Raw genomic sequence first — 19,573 nt, 5'->3', positions numbered from 1 at the left:
ACTTGTTGCTCACGTCATTGCCTTGTGGACCCCTTAATCTAATGATTTCATGAATGAATGGATGAATTGGTTCTGGTGCGCTTATATATCCTGACTTCCAGCAACAAATCAGTCATGATAGCCTAAGGTCCTCATGTGTGGGTCTGTTGGGGCCCCTGGGCCAGAAGCTGGGCTGGATTATGGAAGGCCTGAGGGAAGTGTGGAGGTGTGAGGTGATAATGGAGAAAAGACCTGCTGCGGGTGACCTACTACCTCTGGCTAGGGTGCAGACACACACACACACATACACACACTCACGTGAGGCCAACGTGAGGCCTTCATGTGAGCCTGAGAATTACCTTCAAACAAGCCCGAGGGCCCACTCCTACACACGAGTAGGAGTGAAACTTGTTTTCATGAGTTCTCGTTTTGTTTTTTTTGGACCCTTTGTTGAATGTAGGCCAAATCCTATTTATTGAATGTAGGCCAAATCTGCTGTTTATGTGAACACTAAACCCCCCCCCCCCCCCCCGTCCCACCCTTCCCTTCTCCGCCCGCTCTCTCTCTGGGGCTCTCTCCTCCTTTCCAACTCAGTGTGCCTCCTCATTTCTCTCTCCCCCCCCACCCTCTTTTCTCCTGCTCTCCCTGTGCTTCCACTTTCTCCTCTCTTCCCCTCCTCATCCCTCGCTTCTCTCTTTCACATCTTCAGTATAATGCAAGACTGACTTTAACAAGCTGCAGCTGTTCATCCCAGTATGTGCAAAATACAGGTCCCGTGCTAGCTTACCGACACATACACACACATACACACACACACACACTTAACTGGCCTCGTGCGTGGCAGACACGCAGCTCTTTTATGCTAGCAGTGTGTCCAAAGGGGTGATAAATATCCTAGTTGAACACTCAAATCTGTTTGATCACCTCGCTCAAGCCCTATTTCCTCCTATCTCGCTCTTGTCCTCACTCCCTCTCTTGACAGTGTTTTGACTGGTGCAAAGTAAAGAAAAGGGGGCTGGAGGGGGTGATAAATCCCGATTCTGTCCTATAAATCTTGATATCTCTCGCATCCATTCCTGAATACATCACATTTTCGCTTTTCTGCTGTGCTCGGATCATGGGGATGGAGCCACTATGGTAGTCAGATGGCCATAATTGTCGGCAATACAAACCATCTCTCTGTTGAGGGCGAAGCGGGCGTTCTATCAGAAAAAAAACGCTTGTGCCCTTTCCTCCTGCCAGGTCAGTCCGTTTGTGGTGCGATCCGGAAAAAAGGCCTGTGCAACCATACACTAAAAGAAGCAAGTGCGAGAAAACGATTGGAATATTTCCGATGCGGCACTCACAAACACGGCGAACCTTTCGGCGGCCTGTCCTCTTGACGTGGCAACGACTTATATGAGGAGAGCGCCGCGTATTGCGTGCATAGGAACCAACCTGTCCAGGAACCGTCACGGGGTCACGTGGGCTGACATGAGCTCCCCAAGTCACCCCAGTACCTCAGCAGAGCACCAGTCATGTGTGTAAGAACCCTATAGAGTGGGGAGCTAAATTGCTATTTCCACAATAACTTTTACCTCCATTCCACCATAAATGTGAGGCTCTTATGCGACACAGGTTGTGGACCAGGAGTCATCTGTGTCTTCTGTTCCATTAAAGCAGATAACCCTCCAGGCGGTTGGAAAATCCCCCAAATGAACCCATCCCCTTCCTGACCAGCCTAAACTACATGCCATTTCGGGAAGTCCTTCGAGTGGTCGAACAATGTCATCGACTGACCAAGAGCTTCATACTTGCACCATCTAAACAGCTTGTCCCAAAGTCCCAAAACGTTCAGTTCAGAGAGAGAGGCGAGAACTGAACGTGCAGTTACGTCACATGTCACAGCAGACTGTCCTCAACAACAAAGCCTACGACTGCCGTGAGATACCCTCTTGGTTCCTTGGCCGAGAGTAGAAGGAGCAGAACAGTGCCAGTTGTCTAAATCCTGCTAATCTTCACTCATAAAGGTGTCAGTCAGCGGCCTGGTCTCCAGGCTTCAGACTGTGCAGAAGGATGGTGGAGAGGAGGGGGAAAAGGAACGGAACATTCAGGAAAAGTCTGCAGGCTTAGGGCTTATTTTCACCCATCTATTCAGACATTCTATACAGTAGTAATCCAGTCAGTAAATAACTTGTTTATTTATCAGCATGCTGTTGTGCTCAAATGTCACACTGCATTGGGAATGGGACAGTATATCAACCCATTCTGACTAAAGAGTGGTGGGATTTCATCCGATTAAAAGAAAAAGCATGACAAAGTACTTCTATCACTCTAGGATCATTCATTTACTGTGTTGGTAAAATACGTATATGAACCATAGAGAAATATAACAATATACAATGGGCAGAATGGCCAAATACCTCCCCTACAAACACGGCTGCATTTTGTACACTCCATTTATGTTACTTTGGCTCTTCTGTAGAATATATGTAATATATCATAGGCCAGTACAATGTGTCATTGTAATGGCCTACCTTTGTTACTTACAGTTCTGGCATTCATATGACACATATACAGTACATAATACACAGAGACTAGAGAAAGGGTAAGGTACTGTGAAAGGTGCTCACAGTAGATGGGTTTTCTACAGATGAATGCTGCCCCCAAGTGGCAGTTGATACACAGGCTGAGACTCTCGCCCAATAACAGCATCATCAATATTTACACATTGATGAAGTCCCAAGAAAAAGCATTAAAAGCTGCAATTAAAGTTTAATACAAATTTGTGTTGTCTGTATTTGAGGTATGCCAGTTTATGAGTGATGCCCAAGCCTTGTTAGGAAGCAAAATAGTCAACCAAACGGGCAGCAAACAAACCAATGAAACATGACACGAGATACATTTTACGATTGAGGTTTAATTGGGTGTCACAGTAAGGCGCTGTGGAGACGTAAGCATCACAACACTGTCTACTGGTCTACGCCTGGGCAGAATGTCTGCTGCTTTTAAACTTGGCCAAAGAAAAGCCTTCTCCACAGATTCTGATCTAGGGGTGTGTGGTCCCATAAATCCTAAACTGTTTTGGGGACCCGGGAGTCTCAAAATTAAAAACAAGTTTGTTTGCCTTATCTCTCGGTGCGTGCAAAATAAATGGTTTTACTGCCATGTTTTTATGGGTCCCTGTCTTGTCTATAATTCAGACATTGTTAAAATGTAAAACCGCGAATTCTGGGTTATGACAGAGGCCACCAAGTCGCAGTGCAGATTGAGGGGACAGGGACACAGATTGAGAGGACAGGGACCAAGGTTGAGGGAACAGGGACACAGATTGAGGGGACAGGGACACAGATTGAGGGGACAGGGACACCGCAACTGGGTCAGTGTCATACAACTGTACTGACTGTCATTTTACCATGTCCTCCTTTGCACTGTAACTGTTTCAATGTTGTGTGCTTGCTGGGGTTTCACTCGAAAATGCTCTCTGGTCACATTGGAAGATTCAAGAAACAGTTTTTTTAGCTGCTCCAGCTGCAGGATTAGATAATTGTCAATTAGATATGATTTAGATGTTTAAGGAAAATAAACAGTAATTTAGGGTAGAACTAGGTCTATTAGATATTGTAGGTGTGAGTCCAATGTTGAGTTCTTCCTGGGTACTTGGGGTCTGTACTGAAACGATCATATTTATTTTTGAGAACTTGAACTACAAATCCCACAAAACATCTCGCAGCAACGTGACGCGGAAGTGCAATTTACACATCCCCATGTGCTTGTATGGTTTTTGTCAACAGACCTGCCAGTCTGCTGTAGGTATTTGTCTTATGTGTATGAACCTTACGTCAAGTTGTTGCATTTTCGTTACAGATAGTGGAATAACTAGAAGTATTAATGTTTGCATATCTTCCTAAGGCTACAAGATTATCACATAACGTGTCTTCATGTTACAGCCGCTGTGTGTATGGGGTTCCGTTCCAGATGTATCCGACACCCCTATATTCTCATGCGGGACGAGGTCCCTTCATCGACGTCTACGAGCCAGCAGAGGATTCATTTCTGCTCATTGATGCTTTGGAGCAAGACGCTGAGAAGCTGAAACAGATGAGGTGAGACCCACCCTTGAATGCAAAATGTCTTACTCATGAACAAAATCAGACATCAAAAGCTAATTCATTTTAACTGTATGTCTCAAAGCCCCACTGTTTGTCTGGAGGTAGGCAGCGGCTCTGGGGTGGTGTCTGCCTTCCTGGCATCGGTAGTTGGACCTGCGTCTCTATACATGTGAGTTATGTGTGCGCATGTCTAGAAGTAACGAGTAGCTTGGACTTTGTACAACGAATCTTTTATTATGGGTTTAACACTAAGTGACCAATTTGTCTATTGTGGACAGTTGTACTGATGTGAACCCTGCAGCAGCCCAGTGCACCATGGAAACCTCCCGCTGTAACAAAGTCTGTCTACAACCTGTAATCACTGATTTGGTAAGACTGTCTCTCTCTCCCTCTCTCACACTCACCGAGTACAAACTCACAGATGCACCTTGACATCAAGTGCATCTCTTCCAGGTGGACACTCTCTTGCCAAGGCTGAGTGGAAAAGTTGACGTTCTATTGTTCAACCCTCCCTATGTAGTTACCCCCCCTGAGGAGGTAGGCCAACTACCGGGTCACACAGTGCAGTTTTTCAGGAGATTTGACACAGAGTGCTTTCATAGAAAATCTGTTTGATGATGCCATGCGTGTTGCAGGTTGGCAGCCGAGGCATTGAGGCTGCCTGGGCTGGTGGTGACCGGGGCAGGGAGGTCATGGACAGGGTTTTCCCCCTCGTTCCTCAGCTTCTATCTAAAAAGGGTCTATTTTACCTCGTCAATGTGGCAGAGAATAACCCAGGTACGTTTTACTTGGAAAGATTCATACAGCGCGATTCCATGGTCTGGCTCTCATTGTCGAGTGGTTGTAGTCACAACTGCCCTCTCTGCCCCTAGAGGAAATCATCAGTGTGCTGGCAGAGGCTGGCCTGCAGGGGGCGTCCTGTCTGTCTAGAAGAGCTGGGAGAGAGAGCCTCTCTGTGCTACGCTTCCATACGTGACCATGGCCTTGGGCTCCACACCCCACTCCTTCAAACCGAGCCGCAACAGGATAAGTGTGGCGGGCTGGACCACTGAATGTTGTGTTCAGAATTTAGAAGTCTGTCAATGTGGCCGTGACTCCCAAGGTTATCTTGCACTCCCAAGGTTATCTTGCACTGCCACGTTTTTTTGTTGTTGAGTAATGCCCTTGTGAGAATGAAATCTTTTATATTAAACAAAAATTGACTATTGAATTCAACAGTGCAAGTTTTAATGCAAGGACACAAAAGTCACATTTCCACATAACTATTTAGTGTTAGTGTAAACAGGCAGAGACCCAATCCATGATAACAAAACATTACAACTACAATGTTATTCTTACTAGCATAGCAAAATCGCAGTTGCAACTGGAATTCATCGATTTGTACGACAATTTGTATGACATTTTATAACAATGGTCCAAATGGGATTTGTATATATATATAAGGGAAAACAGCTTGCAGAAAATAATCATGTTTGGTCCCAGGTAGGCTGACTAACAGCTTTGGAATTGCAAAGCTGTTGAAGCCACCTTGTAAACACTGACAGGTACAGCATCGTTATTGTTGTGTTCATCGTTTTTGAGGCAGCCTCGGCACAACTACATACAAGCAAAACATTCCGTCACATTCTAAAGCCATTTGCATGCTGTGCAGATTCATCTTGGAACTGGTTGGACCAGAACCACTGGTTCTAATGGCTCAGCTGGTATTCAGGCCAGTGGTCTGGAGGGAGGCGGGGGGGGCTTCTGGTCTAGCCCAGAGGGGCCGTGCTCCAGGCGATGCGGCCGTCCTCCCCCAGCCTCACCGCCCCTCCAGCCACCAGCTCCAGGGCTGCAGGGAAGGCCCGGTGCTCTGCCTCCCGGATGCGGTCTGATAGGCTCTCCTCGGTGTCACTCACCAGGACGGGCACCGCCTCCTGCACGATGATGGCCCCAGCGTCGACCTCCTCCTGCACAGAGAGAAGTGGGAAATTTAAGAATAAGAACTGATAGTGTTTCGAGGTCATGGTCATAGGGGTGTAGGGGCCATGTTGGGTGAAAAATGGGTATTCTGTATCAAATTGTCAGTCCCAATAGGGTACAACTAAATGATGACCCATAGGTTGTTATGAAAAGACAAGACAACAGAAAGGCTTAACACTTAAAAGTGGGGCTTTGGGCAACATTTGTTTTGGCTGTCCTGTCAAATCTGATAACGCAGTTTCGGCTCCATGCCCTGGATTGGCAATGTAGAATAACATTGTTGCCCATCCACGCTATAAATTAGTGAGGCTAGAATACCACAGGGTTTCTATGGAGATACCTAGTTGATGTTTACATGTCAGTGATGCGGTCCGTACTTACAGCCACAAAGTGGACGGTGCAGCCAGTGACCCGCGCCCCGGCCTGCAAAGCCTGCTTCTGAGCATTCACCCCCTTGAACGAGGGCAGCAGGGAGGGGTGGATGTTCAGCAGTTTACCTGCATGAAAAAAAGAGACACAAAACAAACACACACACAACTATAACATATCTGCAGTTTATGTGGGAGAAATGTGGTGAGGAAGGCCCGCTTCGAACAGTCTCACCGTTCCATTTCTTGACGAAGGTTCCCGTGAGGATCCTCATGAAGCCAGCCAGACACACCACCTCCACCCCGAACTCCTCCAGCACGCGCTCGATGGTGCCGTCGAACTCCGCCCGGCTGCCGTACAGCTTATGATCCACCACCTGACCCGTGGCACAAACCAAACGTTGAGCCCCCGAACCAGGCCGCGGAGGAGACACAGAGGTGTCTGGCCTGGATGGGTGAAGCCCAGGCAGCATCCAGGAGGAGAGACACCTACCCGGGTTTGGATGCCGGCCAGAGAGGCCCTCTTTAGACCCAGGACCCCGGGCCTGTTGGAGATGACCACCACGATCTCAGCCGAGCTGGAAGGACGCCTGGCCTGCTCCATCAGGGCCTGCAGGTTGGTGCCTGGTAGCCAGGCGGACACACAACTAGGGGTGAGAACACTCGCTGGCCCAACCCATCACTGCACTGGCTTGGACATGGCTAGACGCAGAAACGTCAACACGAGCCGACGGAATCAATGTAGAATCAAAACGAGGAGAAACACACACACGTCCACAGACCTGTGCCGGAGATGAGGACTCCTACTCTGGTCTTCCTGCGGGGGGCGCCGCTGTCGCCGTGGGCCTCCCCGTTCTGCCGCCCACCCAGGTCTCCGCAGGGCTGGGCTCCGGGCACACGCAGGCTGGGGGCCAGGTTTCGAACCACCACCGCGTCCGCTCCTTCACACGGGGACAAGAAACACCCCGACACCAGTTCACATGCAGCTCTACCTACACCAGGCTGAGGAGATGAGCGCTTATTTGAAGCGAAAACAACCCCCAAATCTTAGACGATTCAAACTAGTCTTCGAACAGTGGCTGTGCTCTTGTAATGGCTGAATGTTGCTGAAAGTGTTGAAGGTCCAGAGCCCTCCGTGTTCCTGGTCTCACCGGGCTGCTTGTGGGAGAGAGAGCCCACGATCCAGGCCTCCTCCTGGGCCTGCAGCTGGCGCAGGACCCTCTGGGCGTCTGGGGGGGACACCACCAGCACGGCACCCAGGCCACAGTTGAAGGTGCGGCCCATCTCCTCCTCGCTCAGACCCCCCTCCTTGTGGAGCCAGGAGAACACGGGGGGGATGTTCCAGCGAGACGCATCTGAACAGAACACACACACAGTAAATATATAAATTGTGGATGACAGTTCTATTGTGGTGAAGGAGAACCATCTCAACCCACACGCGTGTGTGTGTGTGTGTTCCTCACCGAGGTCGACGGCCAGGCCCTGAGGCAGGACTCGGGGGATGTTCTCCAGCAGCCCGCCCCCGGTGATGTGGGCGTAGGCCTTGACAACCCCGCTGCGCAGGATTGGCAGGAGCAGCCGGCTGTATATCTTAGTGGGCGTGAGGAGCACGTCGCCTGTCAATCACACAGGACGACCAATCAGAGGAGAGGGATCGGTTTGGGAACAACGGTTTTACAGGAATTACAGCAACTCAGTAGACTAATAATAACAAACCATTGATCTTCCTTTAACTATAACCAAGCAGGAGGTCATGAAATCCCCTGGTTCCTCACCCATGGTCTCTCCGGCCCTCCCAAAGGGAGCAGGGGAGCGGTAGTCCAGGCCGGCCCGCTCCAGGACCTTGCGGACCAGGCTGAAGCCGTTGCTGTGCACCCCGGAGGAGGCCACCCCCACCAGCAGGTCCCCCTCGCAGACGTCCCCCAGCCTGGGCAGCAGGGAGGCCCGCTCCACGGCGCCCACGCAGAACCCTGCCAGGTCGTACTCCCCCGGGCCGTACACGCCCGGCATCTCTGCCGTCTCTCCGCCTGGACACACGCAATCAATTCAGTCAGATGTTGGCACACGCCCACAGCGACACGGCCAGTTCTCACCCCATGTGTCGGGAGCAGTGTCTTCCCCTCACCCAGCAGGGCACAGCCCGCCACCTCGCAGCCCTTGGCGATGCCTTCGATCACGGAGGAGGCCACGCCCACGTCCAGGCGCCCGCAGGAGAAGTAGTCCAGGAAGAAGAGCGGCTCGGCCCCCTGGGCCAGCACGTCGTTCACACACATGGCCACCAGGTCCTGGCCCAGGGTGCCGTGTTGCTCGCACGCCTGGGCGATCTACGGGGGGGGGGGGGGAGAGAGAGGACGCGCGGAGCCACGTGACTTCCTCCCCTCACCAGTTCGTCCTCCTCTCACTTATCTATCCTGCCATCTATGCATCTATATACCTATGCACCTTTGTACACTATGTATGCATGTGTGCTAATCTATCCTTCTATATATCTATCCATCCTTTAATCTCTCTCCATCTGTCCATCTCTCACACGTCAAGATGTTAGGACTTGTCTCTGGATGTAAACTGCAGTCATGGCAGGTCCAGGTATGTTCTCCTCACCTTGAGCTTGGTCCCCACTCCGTCCGTCCCGGACACCAGGATGGGGTCAGAGAAGCCTGCCGCCTTCAGGTCAAACAGCCCCGCAAAGCCCCCCAGCTCAGCGTTGCACCCTGGTGGAGAGGAGGAGAAACCGCAACGTCTGAGCACCCGGGAATTCAATGATATTCATTTCAGCTATTTCTATTTGCCCACAGACTGTAAATACTGTAGGTGCAGATATTCTTACTATGCGTCAATGTTTTTGTGTGTCTACAGAAATAGAATCAAGACTTCCTCTGTTCCTAGTCTCCAGTAGTTTCTATGGACATTTGAAAAGGTCTGCCTCTACAATAAATCTCAGTAGCCAGTAACCCAATTACCTTGAAACCAAGATAAGTGGACAAGACAAATAACCCAATTTTGCTCTCCCCAACCGAGCAATTTCGCTGACTGTCCACTAGAGAGGAATGATTCAGCTAAATAGACAAAGATGTCTTCCCACACAGGAAGTTACCTGAGCGAGAGGTGGCCTTGGCCATGGGCTTGATCAGGTCCACTAGCCGGTTGCCCGCGGCAATGTCCACTCCGCTGTCCTTATAGGTCAGTGCTCTGGTGGAGACAGCACAGGTCAAAGGTCAACAACTGCCAATCAGTGCTCTAGTGTTGATATGAGCAGACCAGTTATCTTGGAATATAAGCATTCAACAAAAAAGAATATTCCCTATGCACTCACAAATATGTTCACTCCATGTCCATGTATGTACAATATTTTGGTGGCGGGCTCAATACTTCCATCAAGACAATGGTAAAGCAGGAATACATGAACATTTTCTTTCTTAGAAAACTCATTGCTAAACAGTTTTAGACCGTCACCACTGGATTGAGACACCACAAAGCACATGAATGTCCTACAGACCTAGTGACAAACTAGCGTTGACCTTGGGTTTTCCTTCATCTTTAAAGCGTACTTGGAAAACGATAAGCATAGCCAGCTCACTCGAGGCAGGCTCTCAGTAACACGGCGTCTAGTTTTTCCATGTGTTCCTCTGTGTTCAGCCAGCGTTCACACACACACACACACACCTGTGTCGGGCCAGGTGGCCGATGGCTCTGTGGCCAATGTCACGGCGATAGACGGCGCCGGCGAACCCCACGGCAGCCACGCCCTGATTGGCCGCGTGCAGGGCCGTCTCCAGGGACGACCTCATGGCGGTGACCGTCAGGACGCGGCCCCCGCTGGACACCAGGAGGCCGTGCCGGAGGGCCGTGCCGGCGTGGAACAGCTGCACCCCCAGCTCCTCCACCTGAGACAGGCCTGGGACACACGCAGACAGCCGTATGGGAGGACGACAGGCATCCATCTTGGCCACAGTACTATTATATTTCCTCATAAAGCGACGTACAAACAGCGCATTTAATCGGCGGGGGCGTGTGGGACTCAAACCCATGACACGGTGTCCACCCTGCGCAGCATTGCAGGATGGAACCGGACTTCTTCGGGCTGAGAATGATACGATGTAGAGTGCACAACCCCTTTTCACAGGGAGCCGCCCGGGAAAGCAGTGGGCTCAACGCCCCTTATTGGCTAGCAGCTCGCTAGCAGCCTGGGTTAGGGTTAGCGACGGAGGTTTGTCAGCCCATACCAGTGATCTCAACGCCTGTCTTGTAGGAGCCCGGGTACCCAGCGCTGGCCATGACCACTGTGACCGCAGAGCTGTCCTCCTGCCAGACGGGGGCGCTGGAGGCCAGCCGGCCCTGCAGGGTGCTCTGGAGCACCTCGTACAGGTCGCTCTTCAACAGCGGCATCAGGACCTGCCACGACACGGGATGGGAGTCTTAGGACCTTTGGGTACAAGAACACATACACACACACAGTTCACGGACCTGACATTCGGGGTCTCCAAAGCGACAGTTGTACTCCAGAACCTTTGGGCCCTGCTTGGTCAGCATCAGACCTGCGTACAGCACACCTGAGAGAGAAAGAGAGAGAGAGAGAGAGAGAGAGAGAGAGAGAGAGCACCATACAAGGCATCCATGAAGTACAGAGACGAGAGAGAGGAAGGAGCAGCTGTATCACCTCATCTGTGTGTCTGACCGTGTGGGGGTAGTGGGTGGGGGGGGTCTGTTCGCCCTCACTTACCCACATAGGGGGCGCCCTCCTCCTTCATCCCGTCCACAGTCCTCTGCAGGACAGCCTCCCTGATCTCCTGCAGCATCTCCTTAGACACCTGGATGAGGAAGGGGCAGACAGACCCAAACACACAGCCTGCGTTTACCGGGACGTGAGCCAGCGGCCCCGTCACTGGGGGAAGGGATCCGGGGAGGAGGAATACAGAATGGTGCGTGTGTGTGTGTGTATACCTGAGGGGTGGGGCAGTAGGCCCCCATGCCCCCTGTGTTTGGCCCCTGGTCTCCGTCCTGCAGTCGCTTGTGGTCCTGGGCTGGGGGCATGGGTGACACCGTGGTCCCGTCGCTGAAGCACAGGCACTGCAGGAGTCGATCACGTCAACAAATAAGCCCTCTGTGACACAGCGCGTTAAAACGGCAAATACAAAATAGGTGTGATTTTTTTGATCCTCGGAACGTCCCCGCGTTCTGAGCTGAAAGGGATCGTTCTAACGGCCCTCGCTAGCAGCCGATGAGAGGTAAAGAGATGTAATTTGTAGAAATAAGGAATATTTCCTTCCTGCAAGTGCACTTGACAGGAAAGGGAAGAAAGAGGGGGATTAGAAAGAGGGGGATTAGAGAGAGAGAGAGAGAGCTAACCCTAACCCTAACGGTCGAGAGAATGTAGAATGACTCACAGACACTTCCTCCCCCTCCAGAAGCTCCTCCACCACCACCGTTTCCCCAGCCGCGCCAAAGGCTTTATCCTGCCAAAGAGAACACACACACACACGCACGCCATCTTCAAACTGGAGATTGATTTGTTGAGTCGTGGAGCTGACAAGTGCTCTCTCTCTCCCAAATTCCCCACGGAGCGACTTTCCCCGAGCAGAACGTGTTCCTTATGAAGCCGACGTGTGACGAGCAGTCAGATGTCATTCTGGTGACAGTCCGCTTTGGAGGAGACAAACGGGAGTCTTCGGAACAGTTTAGGGGCACAGAGGTGGACACGAGCCCATTTCAGACCCTCTCCCAAAATGACAAACGAGGGGGGAGAAGTGACTCTTTGCGCCAGTGAGAGATAGCCATCCTATCTTCCATCTCCTCTAAATGAATACAGTAAGGGGAGAGCATGAGAGAGTTACAGTTCCTGTCGAAAAGAGAGATGGAGGGGGAGGGTGAGAGCGAGAGATGGAGATGGAGAGGTCTGTACCTTCATGATTTCCAGCACGGCTTGACAGGCCTCGTCCTGGTCCCGGGCCACGATGACCCCCTTCCCTGCAGCCAGGCCACTGGCCTTCACAACCAGAGCTGGGAAGGTGGCCCTGGGGCGCAGGACAGGAGGGGTCAAAGTGCATGGTTGGCAGCAGTTTGAATAACATAGTATTATGAGTTCCATAATAACATAATAATCCATAATATTTTTGAAATAATTTTTTAGGAAGAGGGAAAATGGTCAGAAGCATTCTCAAAACCTTTGAACTGCAAAACAAAACAATTTTTTTTCTCTCAAACACCACAATAAAAGTCCTCTACCCCCAAAGCTTTTCACATGGAAGCCCCAGCCCCCCACTGTGGTACTGACTCGCGGATGTAGCTGCATGCCTCCTGGGCGTCTGTGAAGGCGCTCCAGCGGGCTGTGGGGATGTTGTGGCGGTCCATGAAGGCCTTGGAGAAACTCTTACTGGCCTCTAGCTGGGCAGCCCGCGCAGAGGGGCCGAAACAAGGAACCCCTGCAGCCACCAAGTCATCCACCACACCTGAGGGAGGGAACAGGGAGAGAAATACAAGCAGATAGGTTTACCATAAATCAAATTACTGTTGGCTCAGCAACTGTTTTTTCCAACTTGAATAAGACCACTGAGTAATGGGAATAGAAAGACGGAGAAAAACAAGCACCAACCTGCAGCCAATGGCACCTCGGGTCCGACCACTACCAAGCCAACATTATGATCCTTACAGAACTGGGCCAGAATGGAGTGATTGCTCACAGACACCTCTGGAGTACGAGATGGAGGCAACGAGAGAGAGAGAGAGAGAGAGAGAGAGAGAGAGAGAGAGAGAGAGAGAGAGAGAGAGAGAGAGAGAGAGAGAGAGAGAGAGAGAGAGAGAGAGAAAGAGAGAGAGTCATGCAACAATTCTGTCTTCATGTAAATCAGTGGGTCCTTATGAGAGTGCTTACTCACCCGAGTTGGAGATCTTCCCACTGCTGGCGGTGCCTGCATTCCCCGGAGCCACCAGCACCTGCTGGATGTGTGGCGACTGAGCCAGTTTCCACGCCAGGGCATGCTCCCGCCCACCACTGCCTATCACCAACACCCGCTCCGCCATGGCAACTGTGTGAGGGTCAGGAGGAGGCACCACTAAGACGCACACTACCCCGACAACACATCTCACACGGACAAGGCCCTCCAGGCCCCAAAGTAATAGAGACGGGATGAAATTGCTTTTAAATTACTTGAATTTATTATTCATAAGGAAGCAATTTAATTGCATGGAAAATGTGACCTACACCGTTTCCACAGTGGGGCGGGGAGTCTGCTTAGTTGTGAAGAATTGGTGACCTTTACCAGAGCCACCGAGCCCAGCCTGCACTTAAATTAGGCCTATCTGGTAATATAAATGTCACATTAGGGACCTATCCACCCATTAAAAAAAACATGGTCGCCAATTAGTTGTCATTGTTGCAAGCCCAATATAGTGGTCTTAGTTAAAGGTGTTTCATTAGCATAAAACAATTTTGAAGTACCAGTGCCATGTATTAACATGTATGGGAGACAAGGAGAGAATGTGTCTGGGGGACTGTCTGATTGATTTGACCAGATGTAGAAAGACTGACTTTATCGGCTTTTCCAACACCAAAAAGAAGATAGGTGTAAACCAAAAACTGGATTAGTGGCTATCTATGATTAATGACTAAAAAGTCAAGCTGCTTCAGCAGAATCGCTCTGGCTCATCAATACAAAAGAATAGACAAACGCACATCGATAATGCGGGTGAATGCATCTGAAGAACGATACGCGTGGTATCTAATTACCAGAACCTTGCTGTGATTAGAATCACTCACTAGACATGTGACGGGATAAGGAAACCCAATTCGGACTAAACCTTAACATTTTAACAGTCACGCTGGATTATGTATTAACTAAAAGCCGCGGTTTCTTGGGCAGTGATGATTTATTATGAAGCTACATAGCTAACTGGCTAAATTAATTAGTCAACTGTTGCTCTGCGAGCTGTCAGTAGTCAGATGGTTAAAAGTCGAATTTGGGGAAATGTTCACGGAGCCAACTACACAAAGAAACGTGGTTGCGACTTTAATTAAGATGCGGGAATGGTTAGCTAAGAATAACCCATGATAACATCGTTACTTATGGAGAAATTGTTATCATTCTCATGCACACATGAATCGAACTTCACATGAGGCTAGCCAACTTGATGCACACTCGATAGCTACAACCTTCTGAACTGACATTCTTGGGGAAATGCAGTTGCTAAATAAAAAAAAAACTTCATACAAGTATTCCAAACTTACCTGTGGCTGTGAATGTAACAAAATGAAGTAACAAAGTTGAGTGTTGTCAGGGCCTGGACAGATGTTTACTTCATCCACAGCTGGGGGAGACTGTAGTATCTATCTTCACAAGATCCCTGGTCTCAACTCCCAAAACCACGTGGAACTCATCTGAATTAGGGCACCTCGATTTGTGTCGTCGGGCTGCCCGAATACTTTGCGCCACATATCTCATCTTCCTAGTTTGCCAAATTATGAACTCATGCATGCCGTTCCCAATGACCCATAACTAATGCAAATACTTAATGAGATGTTAGATAACATTACCCGTTAGATTTATGAAATTGTAATGAAAGTGTAGCCAAGACCAATTTTATGTTGGTGTTTTACTGGACTTTTCATTGAAATACTAATTTAAAAAGGTTTATGAAAGCACATGTGGTATTTTATTTAAATCCATAAAACAATGTATTTCATTAAAAACCACATAAAATGTGTTTCTACAACAGACCACTCATCTTGAGAACTGATAATCGTACTCTGGTTACGGTGTATACTGTACCTACAGTATTACAGCTAGTTGATCATCATTGCAATGATGCCATCATCATTTAGCTTAATATGACAGCAGTCTGAAACCACAGTAGTGCAGGCTGCACCACAAGGATGATTGGAAACATGGCCTGCTTGAAGACAAATGCTTTAAAACAGACCACACACTAAAACAGCTGCGTCTAATCTTAAAACTGTACCAGAGGTTCTGGGAGTGTTCCTAATCAGGATGGGGACTTGAACACAGAACCATCCAATAGGCTATTCTATTGTCAAGGGGGGCGGAGTTTACATTTACATTTTACATTTAGTCATTTAGCAGACGCTCTTATCCAGAGCGACTTACAGTAAGTACAGGGACATTCCCCCGAGGCAAGTAGGGTGAAGTGCCTTGCCCAAGGACACAACGTCAGTTGGCATGACCGGGAATCGAACTGGCAACCTTCGGATTACTAGCCCGACTCCCTCACCGCTCAGCCCCGACTCCGTAGTTTGGTGGTTTTAGGTGAAATGGCTTTCCAGTCACAACAAAGGGAGATCAGGGGTGTGGAGAAGCTCCTGTCCCAGGGCAGAACTTTGGAGGGCGAACAACGTGACCCCTGAGCTGTACGCTGCAGGGATGCTGACGTGGGTCATCCTGGGCTGAGCGTCACAGTGGTCTTCCTCACAGGTCATCTGCTTCACCTGGCCTACGGTGGAGGGAAATGTGGCACGTGACAATGCACTTGTACACACAAAAGGCCCGGTGACCGTGTCTGTTTGACTGTGAGATGTACTGTAATGTTAAACACACACACGCACAAACACGCCCAAGGCTACACAGCACAATCTGTACCAATAGAAGCGCCTGCCGCCGCACACAATCTCACCCTCCACGTCCATTGTTCTCCAGCGTGGGTCACACTGGCCTTCTGATATGCTGGACAGGAGGGTGTCGGCTGTTAATCTCTGCATGACGTCCTCCCGACGAATCAGCAACACCGATTCACTGCAGAGTCGCTGATGCACCTCCCTCTCACTCACTAACAGAGAACACGGAAGCGGGCTTCAAGCAAAGGAAAACGTCAGTGAGTAACGACATAGCGACGACCTGTATGGACTTGGACTCACCCACATCTAATGGATTGGTCATGTAGACAGCATTGGGTCCAACCCCAAATATGAGCTGGTGATGCCAGGCGTCTGGGATCTCTTCCCCCTCAGGCACAGCCTTCTGCATGTTCATGGTGGCCACAGGGACAGCTCCCCTGCGGATCCACTGTGCCAGCCAGGGCACAAGCCTCACGTGCCTGCGAGGGTGGAGGTGGTAGAACCTACCCATGACACGGCCTCCGCTGGCTTGCTCTGCCCCATCGATCAGCTGGGAATGCGTAGCCCCTGGGACGGATGTAGAGAAAACATGGATGCGTATACGGCCTACACTAAAGTCTGATTTGAATGCACTAACACACAGGCACACACACACCTCCTCCTGTGTCAATTCAATATCCAGAGTGTGTGAGTGAGTTTGTAGTGTGTGTGTGTGTGTGTGTGCACAGAGAAGTTGATAGAGGCAGTACCCGCTTGGCTCCTGGAGTGCAGGTAGTCTGGCAGCGGGGCCTCGTTCCTCCTCAGACACGTCCTCACACACTGGTCAGCTGTCTCAGGCACCACAGTGCAGCCCAGGGCCTGTAGCACATCTACAACAGCAGTGGCTCCACATGCAGACACTCCAATCTGCAGGGTCTGCCTCTGAACAGCCTCCTGGACTGACCACAACATGGCCCCCATCTCCTCGTTGCACTCCTCATGTCTACCTGGACACTGGGACACAACAGCGTCTCCCCACTCTTTACGAGCTAGCGCGTCTTCCATTTACTGGCAGGTCAAACCCAGTCATGTAGAGAACTGAGACAGTTGGCAAAACAGGCACACTTTAAGTTCGTAATCAAAAGGGTTATGGCAGATATTTGCTACAGTGAGACCTGTGAGGGTGCATGTCGGTCTGGCTATTTACTATGAGAGTAATTCAGACGGGCGGTGGGCCGGGAGATAAACGGTCACGTTTGTTATTAGCATGGCGTACTGACACTCACCGTGAATACTCGCACGCATTAACGTGCTAGCTTATTTGCTTTCTTCAATTCGTCCAATGTTCTACATGTTAACACAGTTGCGACACTGTTGGAAACATGAAAATATACTTATTTATAGCTTGCAGTGAACGAAGAGACGATAATTCCGGTTGTAATGCACACCATCTTCGATTGGACGAGGGGAATTGGCTCTGCAGCCAATAGAAACACAACGTACACAGCATTTAAAGTGGTAGTTACAGCAAAATTATCTACCAAGTTTCTTTGATAAGCCTAAAAACATTGAGATTTTTCAACACCTCTCTGTAAAAGTGAAAGACAGATGAAAGGTATACGAAAAACACTCGAACATTTTTTATGTGATGAGAAGTATAATTTTACATATCCATTACAGTGATCAATATCCCACATTAATAAAAAATGTTTTGAATAAATATCTGATCAGAACTGACAATGTGAACTGAACGTTTTACGACCAATCTACAGCGTGATTCAGCAACACTAAAATGAAAGTTACACAGCAGAATTTTGCAGTTGAGCAGGATATTGCCGATTGTCAATTTGAAGAAAACGTATTCTCTTCCAACACGATGGTCACCTACAACTAGTTTCCGGTGGAGTCGACATATTTATTGTATTTTTTTTACCAGGCAACATTTTTTACCGTGATTTTTTAGTGTAGAAAATCCATTCACTTTAATGTGTTTTTTTTACTTTGCAACTCTCATGATTTTCAAAAGCACTGTCTTTTGGACAAGCCTTATGTATCTATGTCTGTCTCCAGCTGGTAAGTCCTTAACTTGATTATGAAAGCTAAACTTGATATATAACTCGAATATAATCGGTTTTATCTTGACCGTCTGTCCACACAAGGGTGTTGAACGCTTTCAGGGGAAACATGACTAGATTTCTGTAGACTAGGTTTTAGTCCTTGGAATACATTTATTTCATTTAATGTGATTTTAATGTACACCTACAGAATGTCATACCATAACTATGACTGCCAACGTCGGTGATTCAGTGCTCTTCAACGTGTCCTGCTCTCCAAGTGAACAACCAAATATCTGTGTCTGGCAGAGGGATGATAAAGTGGTCTGTAACTTCGACTCCAAAAATGTTTCTCCTGATGTCCATTACAAGGACAGGACTCAGATGTTTCAGGAAAAGGATACGCAGAATTGCTCCCTGGTCATAACTAACATATCGCTGTCAGATGAAGGAACATACAAATTATTTTACAAACGTACTGACGCAGATTTTCTGACCACCCCTGAATTCGTTCTCAAGGTTCCTGGTGAGTTCTCATGAAAAGCTTCTCTCTTGACAACACCCTAATCAAATAAATAATGATGAGTAACCATTAAACTACGTTCCTAACATTTCGCAACATTCTTAAAACTGTTTTTGTTGCCAAAGTGGGAGACCGTTGAACCTAGTTTCGAGCTCTGTGTTAACCCTTGTGCTGCCTTCGGGTCACATGACCCAAAGGTTCATAACGAACCATCGTTGTGTTTACCCAATTTTACCCAATACAAAAACACATACAAATTATTTTATTTTAACCTTCGCAATGTGGGGGGGTCTGAGACAGCCCAACGGTTAAAAGAAAATGTTTCACTTTGTTTTTGTATGCGGTAAAGTTGTCGCAATACGACGGTGGGTCACAATGACTGATGGGTCAGAATGACCCGAAGATAACACAAGGGACCACGTTTGATTAGGATTTGATGGGAACATTAATAGTCACAGTACTGTATGTGTTTTTGTATCCTCATTTGAAGTCACCAGTAATCAGAAGACGCTTCCTCCTGAAGCAGCGCCCATCATTGGTCCTGCTGTTGGTGCCATGGCCACTCTGCTAGGATTGGCCATGGTATTACTGTTAGCACGAAAGAGGTGTCACCACCAGCAAATGGTATAAGCATATTTTACAAAAATTCTAATAATATGATAGGGTTCATTTATCTCTGTTACAGTACAGTACTGTCCACCAGTGAGTTAAATCGAATCATCGAATCAGATCTAATGTTAATGTCGAAATAATTGTGTGTTGATAGCATAAAGATAAACAACCAAGAAACGACAAGTCAGTTCCATATCCTTCGTATGATTCATGCAACCCTTCTTCTGTGATAGAGTACATGTAGTGTCCTGTCTGCTATCTCCCCAAGTAGGAGATAGTGGTCATTTACATTAAAGCTTATATCAGGTTTGCTCTCCTGTTCTGAGTAGTGCTGCTCTTTGTTGTTTATTTGAATGAACAGGTCTTGGAGCAGATGCGGGTCTTGCAGCCCGTGCCACTCCAACCAACCGACCAGAACGAAGACAACATGTCTGGTCATCACGTCT

The 19,573-nt window shown here is 48.8% G+C and overlaps 3 protein-coding genes across 6 annotated transcripts; 1 reads left to right on the top strand and 2 right to left on the bottom strand.

Moving 5' to 3' along the window:
* The first annotated feature begins 3,648 nt into the window (after window positions 1-3,648).
* Window positions 3,649-5,195, top strand: n6amt1 (N-6 adenine-specific DNA methyltransferase 1). Of its 3 annotated transcripts, none has more exons than XM_062446975.1 (7): window positions 3,649-3,771; window positions 3,937-4,064; window positions 4,153-4,239; window positions 4,349-4,439; window positions 4,524-4,607; window positions 4,706-4,847; window positions 4,943-5,195. In XM_062446975.1, exons 2-7 carry the CDS (start codon window positions 3,937-3,939, stop codon window positions 5,044-5,046), a joined length of 636 nt encoding a protein of 211 aa, XP_062302959.1. In that variant the 5' UTR covers window positions 3,649-3,771; the 3' UTR covers window positions 5,047-5,195. The 3 variants fall into 3 exon arrangements, with proteins under 3 accessions (XP_062302959.1, XP_062302958.1, XP_062302957.1); XM_062446974.1 differs by having other exon boundaries at window positions 3,725-3,767; XM_062446973.1 differs by lacking the exon at window positions 3,649-3,771 and having other exon boundaries at window positions 3,784-4,064.
* An 87-nt stretch (window positions 5,196-5,282) lies between these two features.
* Window positions 5,283-14,776, bottom strand: gart (phosphoribosylglycinamide formyltransferase). Its single transcript, XM_062446972.1, has 22 exons — window positions 14,619-14,776; window positions 13,270-13,419; window positions 12,987-13,082; window positions 12,669-12,843; window positions 12,297-12,408; window positions 11,782-11,850; window positions 11,339-11,464; window positions 11,118-11,205; window positions 10,862-10,947; window positions 10,621-10,789; window positions 10,061-10,292; window positions 9,492-9,586; window positions 8,999-9,108; window positions 8,523-8,721; window positions 8,173-8,424; window positions 7,861-8,013; window positions 7,549-7,752; window positions 7,180-7,338; window positions 6,891-7,021; window positions 6,633-6,774; window positions 6,411-6,526; window positions 5,283-6,016 (listed from the first exon to the last, which is right to left on the bottom strand). Exons 2-22 carry the CDS (start codon window positions 13,412-13,414, stop codon window positions 5,819-5,821), a joined length of 3,057 nt encoding a protein of 1,018 aa, XP_062302956.1. The 5' UTR covers window positions 13,415-13,419; window positions 14,619-14,776; the 3' UTR covers window positions 5,283-5,818.
* Window positions 14,777-14,965: 189 nt separating this feature from the next.
* LOC134007709 (uncharacterized) lies at window positions 14,966-17,469 on the bottom strand. 2 transcript variants are annotated; one of them, XM_062447341.1, is made up of 5 exons: window positions 17,219-17,469; window positions 16,709-16,945; window positions 16,260-16,526; window positions 16,019-16,171; window positions 14,966-15,838 (listed from the first exon to the last, which is right to left on the bottom strand). In XM_062447341.1, the coding sequence occupies exons 1-5, from the start codon at window positions 17,241-17,243 to the stop codon at window positions 15,672-15,674; spliced, it is 849 nt and encodes a 282-aa protein (XP_062303325.1). In that variant the 5' UTR covers window positions 17,244-17,469; the 3' UTR covers window positions 14,966-15,671. The 2 variants fall into 2 exon arrangements, with proteins under 2 accessions (XP_062303325.1, XP_062303324.1); XM_062447340.1 differs by having other exon boundaries at window positions 16,709-17,036; window positions 17,225-17,468.
* Window positions 17,470-19,573: the final 2,104 nt, after the last annotated feature.

The sequence above is a fragment of the Osmerus eperlanus genome, chromosome 21 (assembly GCF_963692335.1).
Source record: "Osmerus eperlanus chromosome 21, fOsmEpe2.1, whole genome shotgun sequence".
Classification (NCBI taxonomy): Eukaryota; Metazoa; Chordata; class Actinopteri; order Osmeriformes; family Osmeridae; genus Osmerus; species Osmerus eperlanus.
The sequence above is the reverse complement of the archived record's forward strand: the minus strand, read 5'-3'. Positions and strand labels throughout refer to the sequence as shown.

Excerpts from the sequence above, each read along its gene's own strand:
- n6amt1 (XM_062446973.1), top strand. The coding sequence starts at position 3,850 with ATGTTTGCATATCTTCCTAAGGCTACAAGATTATCACATAACGTGTCT. Across the intron at positions 4,065-4,152 it reads GAGAAGCTGAAACAGATGAG|CCCCACTGTTTGTCTGGAGG; the intron begins GTGAGACCCACC and ends TATGTCTCAAAG. Across the intron at positions 4,240-4,348 it reads GGACCTGCGTCTCTATACAT|TTGTACTGATGTGAACCCTG; the intron begins GTGAGTTATGTG and ends TATTGTGGACAG.
- LOC134007709 (XM_062447340.1), bottom strand. The coding sequence starts at position 17,003 with ATGGAAGACGCGCTAGCTCGTAAAGAGTGGGGAGACGCTGTTGTGTCC. Across the intron at positions 16,172-16,259 it reads GACCAATCCATTAGATGTGG|TGAGTGAGAGGGAGGTGCAT; the intron begins GTGAGTCCAAGT and ends GTTCTCTGTTAG. Across the intron at positions 15,839-16,018 it reads GAGAACAATGGACGTGGAGG|GCCAGGTGAAGCAGATGACC; the intron begins GTGAGATTGTGT and ends CCTCCACCGTAG.
- gart (XM_062446972.1), bottom strand. The coding sequence starts at position 13,414 with ATGGCGGAGCGGGTGTTGGTGATAGGCAGTGGTGGGCGGGAGCATGCC. Across the intron at positions 8,722-8,998 it reads GAGTGGGGACCAAGCTCAAG|ATCGCCCAGGCGTGCGAGCA; the intron begins GTGAGGAGAACA and ends CCCCCCCCGTAG. Across the intron at positions 7,339-7,548 it reads TCTCTCCCACAAGCAGCCCG|GAGCGGACGCGGTGGTGGTT; the intron begins GTGAGACCAGGA and ends CCCCGTGTGAAG.